Source organism: Lissotriton helveticus, chromosome 1_2 (assembly GCF_964261635.1).
Source record: "Lissotriton helveticus chromosome 1_2, aLisHel1.1, whole genome shotgun sequence".
Lineage (NCBI taxonomy): Eukaryota > Metazoa > Chordata > Amphibia > Caudata > Salamandridae > Lissotriton > Lissotriton helveticus.
The window spans coordinates 2,654,743-2,673,795 of record NC_136058.1 but is presented as its reverse complement, the minus strand read 5'-3'; the positions used below and the strand labels follow the sequence as shown (position 1 = coordinate 2,673,795).

General features: G+C 43.2%; 1 protein-coding gene across 2 annotated transcripts in view; it reads right to left on the bottom strand.

The window, feature by feature from the left end:
* CLCC1 (chloride channel CLIC like 1) overlaps positions 1–19,053 on the bottom strand; it is a 253,171-nt gene that overhangs the window by 122,561 nt on the left and 111,557 nt on the right. For both annotated transcript variants that reach the window (XM_078668256.1, XM_078668264.1), the window contains exon 6: positions 5,007–5,147. In XM_078668256.1, the coding sequence (XP_078524382.1) occupies positions 5,007–5,147 (141 nt within the window). The remainder of the gene's footprint in view (positions 1–5,006; positions 5,148–19,053) is intronic.

The window sequence follows — 19,053 nt, the reverse complement described above, 5'->3', positions numbered from 1 at the left end:
GATTTGTGCCTCTAGGCATTTTTGCACAGCGCCATGAAATGAATACAAAATATAGCTATCCTAAAATTACAATAATGGAGGATTTTTGCTTCCAGTTTCTCTTCCTGATTCTGGAACTTTGTCTTTCTGAGTCAATGGTACTTTTTTAAAATAGTATAAAGGCAAGCAAGCAGCTTAATGCTTCCCTAACCTGATAATAAAACCAACAATGTAAGCAGTAGCTCAAAGAATATTGTTTATCTGCCATTAAACAAGCACAAATGTGGCCTCCTATATAGTCGTATTAATAATAATAATAATCATCATATTTATTCAGCAGTTGTCACAGCATATAAAAGAAACCATATTTAAGATCAACATCAAATTAACTTGATAACTGCCTATCACAGAAATGTGCAAAATAGCAAATACCCTTGTATTCATCAGTCACATCTAAAGTTTCTTGGCCTCAGTGCAGCGCTTATAATGTTAATAATACTAACAAGCATTTGCAATGCAATAGGTCTCGGGTTAATTAAGTTTGAGCTATTGGCATTGCTAAATATTGCAACACCAACTGCAACAAAAGCTATTGGTGTTGCATTATTTAGCAATGCCAATAGCTCAAACTTTAATAACGCGAGACCTATTGCATTGCAAATGCTTGTTATACCCATCAATACCCATGTTTTGAAGTTGATAAAGCGGTGTTTAAACGTTTTTATCCCCAGCATACTAGGATGACAAACTGTTATATATCTCTTATAATTCTGGAAAAAGGCACTTCATACCGATTTCAAACTAGCAAGATTGCAATGATTTTAATTGTGCAATAAAAATTATCTAACTACCTATCTAATTCCACTACTAGAGACTCAATGTCCCTTTACATCACTCGTGCAAGTTCCTGCGTTCTCCCTCTGTTAAGGGTTTTCCACCGTCCTCTTCCTCGTCTTTCTGCTTTGTTTGTTTACCCTCTTTAGCACTGGGCAAATGTCTGAAGTAGAAAAATAAGTGCTGGTGGAACCCCCGGCTCAAATTAAGCACTGAAGAGAGAATTTTCAATATTTGCCTTTGCAATGTTGAAAGCGTCTCTTTTAAGACCTTCACCTGTCAGGGGAAAACAGACTAAAGTAAGACTCCTCTCGGAGGCTGGGGACTGCTAAAGACTTGCTTAGCTACCTCCTATCAGGGGATAGAGTCTCCGTAATGCTTGCACTTGTGAGAAGATTAGTGTTCGCTGGAATGAGACACTGCACGCATAGAGGATCAGTGTATCAATGTTACTAACAAAAAGAGAAACTACCTGAACCAGAGCGTGCAGTGTCTCATTCCAGCGAACAGGTATTCACAATGAAGGAGAAAGGCACTTGGGAACGAAGCAGCCAATCAAGGAACTAGACTATACCAACCACCAAAGAAGCCGCACACACACAAGATTATCGTTGTCACAGATCGGAGCACAGAGGCAAACATCGCTTCGTCTTCTGAGAATAGAGGCATTCACAAGGGCGCTGCATTTTCAAAACTGCAGACAGAGAAACGGAAAACTGGACTTCGTTGTGGCACAGGGAACGGGAAAGTCCACGCTCACCCAGAAGAAACACCAATATGAAACCTGCCCATCGTGTTTGCAAAAAGCAGACCTCCTGTGATTCTAGGAAAATCACGTAATCTCCCTGTGCCTAACAAAATGAATGTGTGTCCTCGTAGTAACGTAACTAGTGCCATGTAAAGCGCTCTGATACCCGATTCGGATCAAGTTCGCGCTATATAAAAAAAACTGCAAAAAAAAAAGAAATGTAACAGGCAGCACCCCTCTCAAGGAGCACCGAACACACTTTTATAGTCAAGTTAATAAGTAAAGTAAGTTATAAGTCTGATTAGTGACTAAGTGTAAAAAAGAAAAGGAAAACACAAGCTAGCAGGACTTTTCCCTATGAGAAATGCTCGGTTTGTAATTTGAATCCGGCCGCATTCCACGCTCAGAGACGGGCCGAAAAAAAAAAAAGCATGGCTGTTTATCAGCGCCACGCGCCTCTCTGCAGACTCCCCCTGCATTCCAGAGAGGCGCGCGTCGCGATCCGGTCTGCCATGCCACGCTGTGGAGACAAGACCTGGCGGCGCGCACTTTATCCTATGGGGAAACGCTGCGCGCGGCCAGGTCTTGTCTCACTTCGTCGTTCTCAGACTGCTGAGACGCCGACTATAGTTCTCTGGTGAGAAAGCGCTTTCAGCGCGTTACTAGCCGAGACCTAAAAAGCGTGCGGTCATTAAGTGGGAACTGCAAATATAATAGAGCTACACAGGCATGCAGTAGTCAGAACCATAAAGGAAACCACAATTATAAACAAAATCAAATTTATTTGTAACAGCATATCCAAAAAAATTTGCAAAATCGCAAATATCCTTGTATTCATCAGTCACATCTAGAGTTTCTTGACGTTAGTGCAGCTCTTAAAAATTAACACTAAAAAGCCTGCGAACATTAGGCAGAAGTTGCAGATACAAAAGAGCTACATGGGCATGCCTAAATCTCAGTTCTTTTAATAGCAGTTTAAGAAACAGTCGCCTAGGGTGCGTAAAGTATTTACAAAGAAAACAAAGTGTAGGGTATCCTGTGGAGACCTATTGTCGCAGCCACAGGGACCTCTATCTTCTACTTGTGAGATAAAACCAGAGGGAGATGCCAATAAGTGGTGAAACAGGTTCGATCTAAAACGGGTAATTAAAAATCTGTTGTGGGCCCATGTTAAAATAGATAAATAGGACTCCATGCTCTGCACAGACTTAACTAGGACATGCCCTCTGACCATGGGTTTCCTAAGCTCCTTTTCCTCCCGGGAAGCTGTGGCATATTTAGAAAACAATTATTTAACAACATTCTTGTCCTGTGGCTTCACTGTGTCATATGTAATGAAAATATCTGCTCTACCTAGAGCCGGGAGGATCTCCTTAACATATCTTAACAATGGGATTTTTAGTGCATAGTCGAGTGAGAGGCAGTCCTGAATTAATACCGGACTCCTCGCTAGACCAAATCTCCTCCCAGCACAACAGGGGTTTAACATTTACCAAATCCTATATGTACTTAGTGCCTAATTCTTTGTGTACAGAATACGAGGTATCCTGGGGTACTTTCAGAATTTGGCTAAAATATTTATTTTGTGCGGTCTGTAATTTGTTGGCCACCGTATACCACCATACCTCACTTAGATATGAAGCCTTGAGAATACAGAAAGAATGATATAACTTTAAAATTACCCCCAGTGACCATGTGCCAAGTCTGTGGGCATAGTTTGCAATAGCTCCCATTGATTTTTCATGTCCAATAGCTTCCCCTCCTGCAGGTATTTCGAGTTAAGTTTCTCATCTAATATGCCTATATAGTCATAAGCATTGCAATGGAATACAAGTGTAGGATTATATAATCTTTGGTTTCTGTATTGAGATTATTGTATTGTTTGTTTTTTTCACTTAATATTTACAGTACTGATGACAAAATCTCTCAAAACATGTATTGGCTGTTCTTCTAATACCATTTAAGATTTTGGACCAGTAGTACAGTTAAATTCATCAAACAAATTCAAGGATCTCAAACAAATGTGCAGAAAAATGTAATTGGGAAACATTAATTAAATGTTGTTAAAAATCTAATAGATAGATGGAACTTTGAGCTCTCCGTGCAAATGTATCTCATAATTTTCTACATATTATTACTAACATTAAAGGTTGCAACATATCCTATGTTCTGAGGGGATGGTTGGATGAGTGTTGTGAAGAAAGGTAAGTAAAAACAAAGAAAATTCGAATCGTTTTTCCTTACTTTGTCTCCCTACTCTCTCTTTCTGGGAATCAAGATTCCACAGCTTACAACAATAGACCGCTTTTTCCCAGCCAGTCTGTAAGCAAACAAGCTTCATAAAACATCTTTGCAGATAGACATATTTTTACACATGATGTGTCTAGAGAGTAATGTTTGTTATAAGAATACACACTGGGCAAGGAAATACTACCATAAATAAAAAAACATGTTCAGCTACTCTGAAAGGTGTTATTTCCACTGAGTAATTGAGAGTTCTATAAACATCAAGAAAGTATCATGTTTTCTCAGCTAGGTGAGCCTGGGGTCTAGGCTGGAAGGCTAGAAGAATCATCTCCTGACATAGCTGAAACTGCTATGGGACTCAAAACAGGGGCAAACCATCCACAGGACAACTTTGCCTTTCTTGACGGCCATATGTGACTCTTCAGTCGAAACAGCTTGATGGTTGGCAAGAATTAACTTATCAAGTTTATCCAGTTTTCACAACTCTAAAGTGTATACAGTAATCTACACTCAACTGTGTGTACGGAAAATTCACAACTCTGTCTTTATAAAAAACACACAAGCTCGGATATGACTTTCCCAATGTATTTTTCATTTAATTTCTTGATTTTAGAGTTCACTACCTATATTTGATCTCACTAAAACAAGCAGATTTGTTTCGGTCAACATTTCTATTCATTTTCTTTCGAAATGAGCTCTTCTGGTTGCAGTATGTGAAAATAGCCAATATAAAACCTTTATGCAAAATTAAAGACAAATTTATGCAGAAAATGTTTTAAATCAGACCCCATTTTTTAACCGAATCAGAAACATAAATGTTTATTGCGTGTTTCAGAACACGCGGATTGGCAGTAATGTAGAAAATGAATCTGCATCATCTGTCACTGTTCTTATCCAGCAGTGGACTTCAGTGACAGAAACAGGTCTAAGATGGGAGGGGATTATTGTGGACATAACAAATGAAGAATTGGTGGGTGTTGCCGATATGCTACCATGAACAGTGGATTGTAGCTCGATAGCAACAGTATTATAATCGCATATCACAAGTCATGGTCCTTCTTGCTCAGATATTGCCTAAATTTCCATTTATCAACTGTAATTAGTGGGGACTGCAAAAAATAGTCACAGTTCTATCGACTTATGGCTTGCATTCATTGATTAAATCAGACATGGAGTTGTTGTCAAAGCTCTGATTTACCTTATATAAATACATCCAATTCCATCCGAGACTGATGATGATGCTCATGATAAAAAGTCGCTTTAACTGAGTAAACCAGCTAATGCGTGTAAAGAGCTCCGTAGCAATAATAGACACAAGGCAAAGCAAGCAAAGGAGGATCTAAAAGTAACACACAAAAAAAAGGAAAAGCATCACAATTTAGCACAGATTATGTTTTTGAAAAACAAGGATAAAATAAGTGAAAGTGTCACGTGTCAGAACATTGAACTATGTACATAAGATCTTATTTGTAAGAAACAATGTAGCACACGTTTTATAAACAATAGGAATTTAGTCACATTATTGTTTAGCAATATGGCTTCAAATTTTCAGTGCTCAAATTACCACCCAAGGCAACGGTGTAAGGCTGAACGAGCAAGGCATGTACATACAATATAATAACATAATCAAGTAGTGGTCAGGTGCATGCTGAAACATCTAAAGCATGTGATCATACTCAGAGGGAAGGAGGTAGGCAATGAGATAACAAAGAGCAAGCATCACAGTCAAATACTGGCATCTGCGTAGTCAAAGGACTGTACACCACATGTTATCTCCCCAATGCAAAGACATGGTATTGACGCTAAGGCAGTTTCAAGACAGGGAATGGGCTAACTGAACCACAGCATAGGAGAAATGGGTTCAATGAAGCAACTTTTCCAGATAGTACAATAGGTTTTTGAAAAAGGTTTACCAGTTCAGCATGTCTTCCTACAATTTGTTTTTCCAGACTATTTTTAAATTGGTCTCCGTCGCAGTGGGCCATTCATCTATATCTTGCCATCCTAATTAGGGCCCTCTTAACTCATCCACTTCAGGGCTATCCTTCATTTGGTCATTGGCAGCTTTAGCAGCACTGCTCTATTTCTCAATGTATTTTTTGTTTTATAGCTAGTTGTTCCCAGCAAACATAATTTCAGGGACAATTGCAGTTTTTGAAAAATATCAATTTGGTATGACTGCAGAATGAGGCGAGTAGGGGGCATGCTCAGGTCAGATGTAAAAATGTCATGTTGTTCAGCGACATGTTTCCGCCTCGTCAGTTCCATTTTTAATAATGTCATGTAGGTTATGAATGTACAATGCAGTATATTGAACTGGAATAAATCAGAATCTACGTGTGGATTTCGTTTTTTTCAAGTGTGCAAAGGCTTTGTCCCAAACCTTGGAGATGACTTCTATGCCAAAGAGTGTTTCGCAATTATTTTTTATTTTAATCACCAGGGGATTCTTCTGTCATTTAATTCATGAGGGCTCTGTACATTGCTGGGATGGCCTTTCAGTCTCCTGGTGAGTCTAGTAAAGCATAGAGTGTGTTGGATGTGTGTGTGTTTGTTGGGGGGGAAGGGGTTGTGAGGTGCACCATGCAGGCAGTAACATTGATTGTCATTGGCTTACTCTAAATGGCATATGGGCTACCTCAAATGTATGAGCTTATCATGAGAACCAAGTAACCCATTTAATTACAGCCATCCACCATCCAAAGAAATACATCTACATCAGCTGAAGCCTTACTGAAGTGAGGAAGCCCTCATTAAGAGCAGGAGGGGGATACAGAGTTGTGTCAATGATTATCGTCCACTGTTGCTTGCCAATGTTAAATAATAGGTACCACTGTACACTGCACAATGACGGCGAACAAAGAGTTGTCAAACTCATGTTCCCTGAATAGAACCAACTCCTTGTCAATGTTTAGCTAGGAACTAGCAGACTACTTTATTACAGTTGTGCAGTTAAGTAGTAACACTCTACACATCTGATACTAGCAGAACGCCCTCTTTGTGAGCTTTAATGTTTCAGGTTTTAAGCAGCTCCTCTTATTCGCCTCTACATGAAGGAGTTCAACACTGAGCAGTTCCTTGAGTGCCGGTTTGGGGAACTGGAGACAGCCCTGAAATATGCTGAGAAATAGGGTCATCATTTTCACTGTTGTCACATACTAAGGGAGGCAGCTATCCAGATTTATGTAGACTGTCCAGGTACAGGTATTTTATTTTATTTTATTTACAGTGTGCCATGTAGATTTTCAGATATTGATGTGTCGTAGTCTTTCATTAGAACTGCTACACAGACAGGGTTCTTTTCGCTTCAGATCTCAGAGCACTCATAGGGAAGAGGATAGATTTGTCCCTATTAGACTTCCGCCCTGAAGCATTACCAAATTGGCTTAATAGCAACAGAAATTAGCCTGTTGTTGCTGCAAGGTAAAGACTCTGATGCACAGGCATACGCTTCAAGGCTAAAGCAATGGTACCAATACTTATATTTCAGAGACGTGGATTCAGCAATTGATATGAAGTCGAATGTTCTTGGCCCACCCACTGTCCCACTGCTCAAAGCCACAGAAGTGTCCACACGTCCTTGGTGCAGACACTAGTCTGGTGGTGGCAAGAGTCTGGTTAGGAGTGCCTGGTGTCTTGGCACAATTCATTGAGCCCCACTAGTCCAGTAGCCACTGGGCTACGTGTAGGAGGGTAGTAGATGGCCAGGGTGCCTGTCCACGCTGATAACCTCATATGACACAAAAAGGGGTGGGACCTGTACCGTAAAGTTTCTAACAGCAGGGCACCCACGGGGATGGTGCAACTTACGACTGGTGTAGGAAAAACAAGGACAAAACTGGAGACTGCAAGTCCGGGATAGGGACCAAAGACTTAAAGAGTAAGTTCTTCAACTGGGCACTCTTTTCCCAACTACAGATGGTAACTCCCACAGCACAGGGGAGGGGTCAGGGGTGAAACCGTCTCACCTTAATGACAGTATAGAGTTTTCCCTCTCTCGATCAACGTTTAGGTGCAGCAAGTTTCCTTATCTTGAGCAGCTGTCTGCAGTCTCCTTGTGCTTCACAAGACAGTAATCCACCTATACAACCTTCACAGATATATCCTTCTCTGCTGCAATGCCGCTTGATGAGCTGAAGCACAGCTCCTTCGGTCAGACTACCGAATCCTGATCACGGGTAAGCCTAAACTCTGTTCCTGGGTGGTGGAGGATTGCAATCAAACCTTCTTGGATTTCATTGCTGGATCTTCACATCCTCGACAACACTAGTCTAGTCAAAAACCAATACAGTCTTCAACAAATAATTGGCCAATGAGGCCAGACTTTTATAAATCCCTGATTCATAGGCCAATTCAATCAGGGGTCTGCTACTTTTGAATCCTGGGTATCCCTCTACTCCTGGGATATATTTCCTGCATGTCACTGCATGATCAGATCAGTGCGTGAGGAGGGCCTGCTGCTTTCTTTTCCAGTCTCCATGTCCGGCCTACCCGCAAGAGAGGTGTTTTAACTAACTCTAGACCAGGAGGCCTAAACCATCAACTATCAGAAAGGAAGGGGGCTGTCCTAGTAAAGGGAGTCTGAGCTAAATACAGATAAGAGCTAGTGCCTACTCCAACCCATCCAGCTTCTACAAGGTATAGGGATGAGCATAGAGGGAGCTGGAATGGCCAGAACATTCCAGCTCAGCCCAGCTCATTTTAAATGCAATGGCTCACCTTCCTTACCTAGTGACCCCACTGGATCTCAAAATTCACATCCCAGATATGACTGTGGGAAAAAGAACCCAGGTATGAGAGACTGCACAGACTTTACCAGGAGGGAGACGGTAGGAAACCCCTTCCTAAACGGTTCATGGGTGCAGGTACCCTGAGTGTAGATTGATGCTGCCACAACTGTCAGCCTGAGCAGAGAGGACAGTAGCCACTGTCTGTAAAAGAGGGGTGTCACATGCATGCCTCCTCTCAACCTCAGAGCCATGCTCAAGGGTCTCAATCGATGTACACAGGGAGAACTCTCACTGGACATGTATGGTTGTCATATTCACTGAGGTCACGATCATGAACACCTACAGCAAGTTTCCAGTGACTTGCCAGGAGATCAACATAGGACAGGGAGGCACGCTCTACAGAGCAATACAGGAGACTTCCTGTGCCAAAGCCGTACTTTCTAACAATATTTTAAAGGCCACGTGCTGGCAATGTGCTCAACACAGCAGTCTGAGCAGATTGGCAAATGCTAAACTGTGCGGAGTCCATGTGTTAAAAAATTTACCCACTACCTATGCAGATTATTCTTCTATACATCAAAAAGCATAATTATAACATGAGCACACTCCATGCTTAATAAATAAAGATTTCAGCCACAACTGAGTTTCCTATCCACATTGTTTTTTATAACAACAGTGACAACATTTTCAAGGACACATCTACTCCCAGGTCTAAATCCCAACGGGATTAAGTAAAATCTTAGTCTGCAGACTACTAGCTATGCTGTTACTATTAGCAAAACGCAGGGTAGACATGAGGTGGGGCATATCAAAACCTCCCCTGCTTAATGAATGGATCCACAATGTTGCATTTTGTCAAGAGCAACTTACTGCCTTTTGGGAATTAATGCCCATGGCGTCTCGACCCAGGATGATTTGGGGTCCGTTTGTCACTTGCCTGAGAGTGTCAGATCAAAACATACCAGAGACTGGGGAAGCGTCCATTGTTACTTAAGCTGCCTTACTGGTACACAAGCCAGTCCCTCATTCTTTTATTTTTTTATTTCTTTTTTGGGAATTTTATTTTTCATGGTACATCATTAACAGTACATGAGGACAGGCATGTGCAGGCAATTGAGCGGTAGGATTGCTCCATAGAACAACCATCTCAGCAAATATGCAACGTCACGTGTTATAAACAATGAAACGACATAGAAAGTACACTTCAGGTGGACTATTGTGAATAATTATAAGGTGTCTGGTGCTCGGTGCCTGCATATATGGGTGTCCGTGAGGTGGGGGTTGATCTGCAGTCCCCCACACTACCCCGTAACCCCTGTGATATTGACCATGAGTGTGTTCCCAAGAGAGATACGCCAACGATGTGGGTGTTGGAGGGGATACGTTGAACAAAGAACTGAGAGGGGAATGTGGGGAGGAAGGGGAGGTCGGGGAGCCTACGGACTGTATCATGGTGGTTGTCTAGTTTTGGTGGATTCTGATTTACCTGTGGAGGAACTGTGATAACCGTAGTGAGGGGGGAGAGGAGTCTGGGGGTTGTATGTCTCCCCTCGCGGACCGAGGTGTTGGTCCGATGAGGCCCTAGCACACCGTCAGTCGTTCTCATCCCATGTCCATTATGTGTTGGTGTTTGTTTGCGCCATGGGGGACAGGTGTTGAGTCTGGGAGTGGGATTGTGTGGTCACTGGTGCCCACTGGTGCGGTCTCCTGAGCAAATTGGAACAGGAGGTGTGCCCATTCCATGGAGATGGGATTTTTCCGCATCTATTTCACCTCCTCGTCTCTTAGTGTTTCTTCCTCTGCTGCCCCCACTTTTTTACGGCGCCTATCCAGGCTGCCTCTGGGGGTCCTGCCAGGGCCCTCCAATGCATAGCTATTCCACGTTTCGCTAAAAGCAGAGCCAGAGATGCAAACCTGCACTGCACCTTTTCCGTCTTCGGCCTGCGGAAGACATCTAGGGCGCTCGCCTCCCATGTGGAAATATTTATTAGGTTGACCGTCGCCCTTAGGGTCTGATGTACCCTATCCCACTACTGTTGGGTTGTGGGACAGGTCCAAAACATGTGTTTAAAATTTGCCTCTGGTGTTTGGCAACTGTGTATCGGGATAAAAACGGTGGAGTCGGTGAGGTGTTTAGTATGCACAATGTAAAATATAGAATTGGATGTTTTTGAAGCCTGTGTTCCTGGACACCTTTTTGGGGTACTCGAGTGCCTTTCCCCATTCTTTGTCATGGAGCAGCAGTCCTATTTCGTCCTGCCATTTCTGTTGCAGGGCTTGCAGAAGGAGGGTGATCAAGTCCCGGATCGTTTTGTAGTGCCAGGTGACTAAGTGTCTCCCCGTGCCCATACTGAGAATCGTGTGTAGCACCGGATGTGTCGGTGGATCCCAGCAGTGCCTGGCACTATCAACTAATCGTCTATGTACCAGGAATTGGCCCGGGGGAGATCATAGCTTTCTCTCATTTGGGCATATGTTTTCAACTGCCCATCCTCAAATAGGGACTCGATATCTGTCACCCCATGCTCATTCCATACCCTGAGGGTGTTAGCGGTGAAATATTTCTCCGGTTGTGGGAATCCTCCCAGTGGAAGGAGCGGGGAGTAAAGAGGCCGACCCCATGACAGACGTTGTATGCGCATCATACATTTGCGGGCAATCAAGATCTGTAGGGGGTGTGTACTCGTAGGCTTAGTCCCCGGCATCAGTAGTCTGCTGAGGGCCGGGAGAGGTATCCAGCCGTTATTGGAGAATGTCTTGTCTATGGGGCTCTCTGCTGTCAAATGGGACAGCCGCTGGGCTGCTAGTAAATAGGCTTCAAAAGAAGGGGCTCCCAGACCCCCTTGTGTTGTGGGCAAGTAGAGGGTTTGTAAGGCTACCCGGTGTCTACCGCCCCCCATATCAGCACCGTAAGTAGTGTGTCTAGTTCCTGAAAAAAAGAACAGGCAGGATCACCGGGAGATTTGTAAAGCAGAAGAGCAGTCTCAGTACCATGGCCATCTTCGCGAGGGCTACACACCCTATGGGGGCCAATGGTAGGGTCTTCCAGAAGGGGACCGCCGAACGTAGCCCGGCCAATGTCTTGCGGTGATTTTCCTCATAGAGGTTCTCTGGGGAATGATACACTCGCACTCCTAGGTATTGAGGTGCTGCAGCATTCCAACCGAGTGTGTGGAGCCCAATCGTTATCTCCAAAGCAGTTAGGTGGGGGCTCAGTGGAAAGATTGTCTATTTCCCCCAATTGACTTTGAGTCCGGAGACCTCTGCAAAGTCATGCAATGTTGCCCATATCGGTGTGAGATCACTCGTGATGTGCGGCATGTAGATCATCGGCATACATCGATACACTGTGTACTGTGTCTGCGATCGGAATATCCCAACAAGCTAGTGCCTCATGTAACTGAACTGCTAATGCCTAATATGATGGTTTCCTGCGAGGACCTCTTTTGTGAGCATTGTATGATTTACGTAACAACTATGACATTCATTTACCATTTACATAACTGTACCAATTGCCAAATAAGTGCCTTTTAATTACTGTGTGTGTCAAAATGTATGACTATAAACCTGCCAATAAAAACAAGTTAAAAAAAAGTAAAATATTAGCGTACTAAATTTGATTTTAACAAAGGTAATAACATTGAGAAATTAGTGTTGACTGTCTTTGTCCCAAACTGTATACCGTATTTTCCGGCGTATAAGACGACTTTTTAACCCCTTAAAATGTTCTGGAAAGTCGGGGGTCATCTTATACGCCGGGTACAAAATTTAAAGGTATGTTTTCAGGCGTTTTTTACATAGCGTGGACTTTAACCGAAGGTGTCAGAGCGCTTTACAGTAGGAACAGTATTGATACAAGAGGAACAATTACAAATGAACAAATTACAAAAGCAAACGTTAAGTTACATGGATCAAAAGTGACAATAGTGAGCAACCAAAATACATGAGGTAGCAATCAGTACATTCCTGGAGAAAAAAGTGATAAGTGTGCAGGTTACGAAAGCGTACAAAGTACGAGCCAACTATGCAGGACTGCGTTGGACTGCGCTGGAAGTGGGGGTAGTCTTATACGGCGAGTATAGCACGAAACCTACATTTTATCAAGCAAAGTAGGGGGTCGTCTTATACGCCGGGTCGTCTTATATGCCGGAAAATACGGTACCTTGCAAATTTTTCCTCAGCAAACTTCAAAAGGCCTTCTACATATACTTTTATGTCAGCCAATCAGATAATTACCATGAATTGCGTAAAAGAAGTCCCAATCCCCTATTCCTACTGACTATTTATGGACTGTGTTGCTCCCTCTAAATAAAAGCTAAACAAGAGTTTTACAACGAGTCTTGAGAAAAGGACAAAGCGGTCTACCGGGAAGATTTTAAGGAACCTGGAACACTCTGGTTTATACTTAGAATCACATTGGGCAATACATACATGAACCTACAAATGTGGCACTTTGTCAGGTCCAGTCATTTGCAGTGCTTTCAAATAAATACTATATTTCCATATATAGAGGGCTTGCATCAGGTTCACTGTAGTGACTGCTAGAATGGGGGCTAAAGAGTCTAATCAGGGTTATGTTTATGTTGACTTCAACAAGGCTAAGTGCTTGTGGTGACATTTCTTTACTCAAACCAAATGCAAAAATAGTTATAATATGTTGCAAGTTCTGAGGTATTTTAAACACCTTCCAGGTTTCATGTATTTTCGGCCGAAAAAGTCTAACTCAGTCTTTTCAAATATGATAACATGTTTGCTTTCTTTGTAATACTCCTTTAAGGCAAGTAGTGCCCATTGATGGACTCTACTTGTGAGATCCAAGAGAATGGTTTCAACTGCATTCTGCAATGTAGCAACAAACTGGTTGTCTAGCTTTGGTGAAAACACTCTTCACTTTGTGCATACATTAAACAGCGGCCATGACAATACACATATCTGTTTTAGTCTTTGACTTTTGGGAATTTTTCCAGATATTGCATTATGTACTCCCAATTTAATTCTAAACTGAGTGTCACAATATAATGAGGCAAGTGGGTGCTGCTTCAGTAACCATGGCAAAAGCTGCCCCCTCCTTCTTGCCATACCTGATTAACAAATGCTTGCTCTGGACTTTCTTCTTGAAAGAGCATATGTTTCCGTTTCTACCAGATCAGCTCATCTTGGAGAGGATTACGGACCACTGAGCCTCTCTCTAACTGACGGATATGCCTTTCACCCCGAGATTTCAAACTCCAGAGCAGAGATTTTCTAGCCTCAAATATTATTCCCAATGCAAACCTATACAGGACTACTTTCCTCGCGCCCCATTAAATACTTCTGTTGGAGCCTAGATCCTCATGTAACTTAAAGTAATAATTCCATTTGCCCCCAATGTCAGCCCTAATCTCTATGTCACTCTGGGTGTCGTTGTGCACCTGCCCTGTCAGTGATCTTGACCAAGATCTTCTGCATTAACAAAACTGAGTAGTCAGATAGTAGTCGTCCAAGGGATGTTGATTCTGTGACGTATTTCATAATTGTGCTCGTGGCGAACATATGCCCAAATTTAAACAACATCCCCTGGTCAGCTGATTAAAAAGAGTATCACTTCTCTTTGCTGGGATGCACTTGTCACATTTCAAGCACACAAAGGAAATGCACAGCTCGCAGCGGGCATGCAACCCTTGTCAGATCAAGCAGGGAGGTGCCTATCAATTGCTCTATTTATCACACAGTTAAGTTTCCAGCCCACAACATAAATTGTATCTATGTGTGGAGCACACAGTTGTAGAAGCCCTGAGAACAGGATGCATCATACATGAAGGGGAGGTGGATAAACATTTAGCAAACATTAACCTGACCAACAATAGATACTTGAACTTCTGTTATCTGTTTTCACATGCACAATGCACAGCGAGTACCAGGAGCCATCTATGCACCCACACCCCAGATGTAGAACATGCATACAGAAAGGTAGACTCAGTGCCTTTATCTTTAGGTTATCTTCAAACATTTGTTCGTTGTAGGAGCACAATGTGGATTATATGTTGCTTAACATACAAACCCTCTCTTCTCCATTACATGTAATTATTTATTATCTTGATGTTCCAGATTGACATACTTATTCCTCTGTACATCTATATATCCAGATTTGGGAAACTCATCCACTGTGCCAACCATCATACGGACCATTTCCTCCAATCACTATGTCACAACCGTTTCCAGGTTTGAGTATGACATAGCTCGTAACATTTAACAAATCCACCACCCAAAGAGTATCCACCCTCTTCAGCCAATTATGGCTATTGTGGGGCATTGTTCATCAGGAATATTGTACCAAACAATGGGTTAAAACCACTTTTCCCTTTTATTTATAAAAAGGGCTAGTTGACGCTTAAACTGTAAAAGGCCCAGTTCACGGGGAGCATTGCGGCAGTGAACTGTCAATATAGCACCCTGAACTGAAGGCAAGTTACCAGAAACTGAGGCCAGAAAGGGAACAACATTCTGGCCTCTGGATATGTTACTGCATTTATTGTGTCTTGATTGGATAAGTGTTCCTAACTTCATGTGGCATCTGACTTTGTGGTGTTTTGGGAATGGGCGCGCCCCTCTGGCCATGTGTGCTTTATTGGAGCCAATCTCCCTGGACCATTATGGTGTCACTGTGTCTATCTGTGGGGTCGATCTGGGATTTCCGGTTTGTGCATCTGAATGGTGGCAATATGCTACCCCACCTGTGATCTGTCAATCAGTAACCCCAGTCCTGGTTCTCAGGGCCTGCCTAACCACATATTTCTGAGTTGGATTGATGTAGAGTTCACAACGGGCGAATGTTTCTATAAAGATGGAATTTCGTTTTCATACATGAATGTATTGTTATTCATATTGACATCAACTTTTTTAATATGAACCAAGATGGCTCAGTTCAAAAGGTGCATGACGAGCTTCATACTATGGGTGAAGGGAAACTGCCTTAAAGTCAGTACAGACAAAACTGAAGAGCTGATGTTCGGGAATACCACCTTGTCATTGAATGATTCCAGGTGGCCCTCTGAGCTAGGCCCCTTCCCACTCCGACAGACCAAGCCAGCAACATCCAGGACAGCAAGTTCACCATGAAGAACAAGATCAACACAGTCTCCTCCACCTGCTTCCACACCCTTCGCACGCTCCGTAAGATCTTTAAATGGCTCCCAGTCAACACCAGACGGAAACTCACTCAAGCCATGGTCACCAGCAGCTGGACTAGGGAAGTGCACTCTACGTAGGAGTCACCACACATCTCCTGAAGAGACCACAGACCATAAAGAATTCAGTGGCCAGACACATCCTTGACCTCCCCAAATGGACACACATCACCACCACCTCAAGAAGCTCCACTAGCACCCCATTCAGAAGAGATGTCAATTCAAGATACTGATCCACACATCCCTTCACAATAAATGAGCAGCTTATATCTATCAACTCTCCAGACACCTTTGCTCCATCTTCCTCGCCCACACTCCCTGCATCCACAGTAGCAACAATGGAGGAAGTTTCTTCTAGTACCTCGCATCAAAGTGCTGGAACGACTTCCCCCTTTACCTCAGAACCTCACCCTCTCTGCTGGAATTCAGGAAAGGGCTCAAAACATGGCAGTTCAACTACATCCACCCACCCCACCCCGAGGCAGTGAATTCCGCAGTGCCAAGATAACCTCGGGGTGATTAGTGGCGCTTTATAAATCCCGTTGGATTGAAATCCCGTTTGAAAGCCATCTGGCTATTATACAAAAATCTTCTTTATTGATTACCAACCATAAAAGCAATACAGTCAATGATTTCAATCAAATGAACTTCTTCAGGGCTTTAACTTTAACTTAGTTCTAGTTATTTGGGTTAAATTAAATATTAATTTGGGGAAGACACGATACTCTAATTTAATCCACAGTATTCAAGCCACAGTGATCAAAGCATATGTCCACACCAGAGTCTGTGTCAACATGCTGCATGTCGGTATTAGCGTCCTGCAAGTTGTAGTCGACTTGTATATTATCTGGACAACTTTCGTTTTTTTTTATTTTGGACTCAAAGGACTTAATATATGTTGGACTCTTTAACTAAGTGCTCTCTGATTGCGGTGTTTTGATTCTCTCTTTTTGGACAGCAGTATCTTGAGCAACTGGTACTGGTTAGGGTGGCAACAAAACAGTGGGTACAAATTTGGTTGTGCTGATTTTTTTTGTTTGTCTACTTTTTTTAATTGTTTGGCAGGTAACCAGTGGACGTCAAGCTCAATCAATCTTTCCAGGCACAGCTCACACCAAAGCACAGTGTAGCTCAGTCTCAGTCCTAACTGGTCAGCTGGTTCTTTACAGAACCCCTTCTTCTGGCTTCTGTATTACTTCCTTTATTAGCTTTCCTGACACTTGAGGGTACGCTCAGAGCCTTGAATTCAAGGAGAAGCAGATCAAGGCCTCGGTCCTGCTCCATGCACACAGCAGATATGCAATTGTCCTCTCCTGTTTCTTGAAGACTCTTACCGTGTCCAGTTGGGTTCTGAGGAACTGGTGGTGGATTTAACATTTGTATCATACACAAAGGCTATTGTTTGGTGAAAAGTCCTGTTGAACAAGTTACTCATTTTCAGTAATGCCTTATCTGGTAGAGACTACCTTGCTGCAAATTCCTTACCTTTGAATAGGCGTCAGACTGGATCTAGAAGATTTTCAAGCAGTACCCCTCCATGCAGGTAGGTGCCATCGTTAGGTTTGCGTGCTCCATGCCGAAAGTGACGTCTGTTGTACCTATAGGCGCCACCTCAGGCGTGGACATCAGTTACTTTCGCAACTTTCCACACCAGGATCGTGGTGCCACGATGAGAACTGACCACTGTTGTGGAAAAGCCTACAGCCCAGCAAGGGGTGTCCCTCATACCTGAACCTGTTTGCGGAGCAGGGAGTATGGGTTCAGTAAGGAATCTGGTTTCTACCAGATAAGACATTACGGAATTTAAGTAACTTGTTCATCTGATAGAGTTTTCTAGCCACAGATTCCTTACTTTTGAATAGATACCCAAGTAATACATCCATGGAGGTGGGTCTGCAAATCCGATTAAACCAAAAAGTCCTGTAGGACCGAATCGGCAAAGTGCCCGTCATGATGGACCTGACTGTCCAGACAGTAATGTTTTGTAAATGTCTGCATGGATGCCCAAGTTGCTGTCTGACAGATGTCCAAGAGAGGAACGCCACGCGCTAATGCAGTGGTCGCTGCTTTGGTCTGGTAGAATGAGCCTGCAAGCCCTCAGAGGGCAATTTCTCAGCCAATGAATAGCAGATCTTAATATGCAGGACAATCCATCTAGAGATGGTTCTTTTCTGTACAGCTTTCCTTTTCTGTGCTCCCACAAAGAGGTGACTCTTTTGTGTGGTGAAGGTAGAAGATCAACGCTTTTTTTTTTAGGTCCGGGCAGTGGAGTGTCTCCTCTTTGAAGGAATGAGAGGGAGCAAAGAAAGTAGACTGGGTTATGTTCTGGCCTACATGGCTAGGAGTGACAATCTTTGGCAGGAAGGGGGTATATGTCTGGAAGACCAGTTTGTCTGGCTAAAAGGTGGTATAAGGAGGGTGTTTTGAGGGCACTTGGGAGTTCACTGACCCTCCTGGACGATGTTATAGCCACTAAATATGCAGTTTGGATGGATGACAGCCTTAAGCGTACAATTGTACAGAACCTCAAAGGGGGCTCGCATGAGAAAGATAAGAACCAGGTTGAGGTCCTACTGAGGCATGATAAAGGGCTTAGGGGGAAAACAAGTTGGAGGCCTTTAAGGAACCTAACCACAACCGGTGACTTAAAAAGAGAAGGTTGGTCTGGTAACCGCAAAAGAGTTCACAGAGATTGCAGACAGGTAATCTTTAACGGTGCCCAAAGCAGGGCTCTGCGGGATCAAAGACAATGCAAACAAAAGTACTCATGAGAGAGGTGCAGACAAGGGATCGACATTGTGAGGCACACCAAAATACACATTTTTCCCAATGGCAGGCATATGGGTTCATGTTTGAGGGATGCCTGAATGCCAGACTAACATCACAGACTTCAGGAGGAAGGCTGAACGCTGTTAACTGTAGCTGCCCAATCTCTATGCATGGAGGTGGAAGGTGAGCAGGTTTGGGTGCAGGGCGCTGCCCTGTTGCTGCGGCAGAAGATTCTCCAGAAGAGGCAGCCTTAGCAGAGGACTGATAGTCATGCTCAGCTGCTCAGCAGCTCAGGATACCAGCCTCTTCAGGCCCAATCCTGAGCCACAAGAAACACTTGAGCCCGGTCATTCCTGATCTACTTGGAAACTCTGGGCAGGAGTTGTGTTGGAAGAAAGGCTTACAGGAGGCTGGAGCTCCACTCGAGACGCAAAGCTTCTCCGAGTGAGAGCCACTTTGGAGTTGTGGACGGTTAATGCACTGAGATGTAATGTTCTTTAAATACATGAGTCTTCAATTATTTCCTAAAATGGAGCATCTTGGGGCACTCATTGTTGATACCGGGATGTTATACCAGATG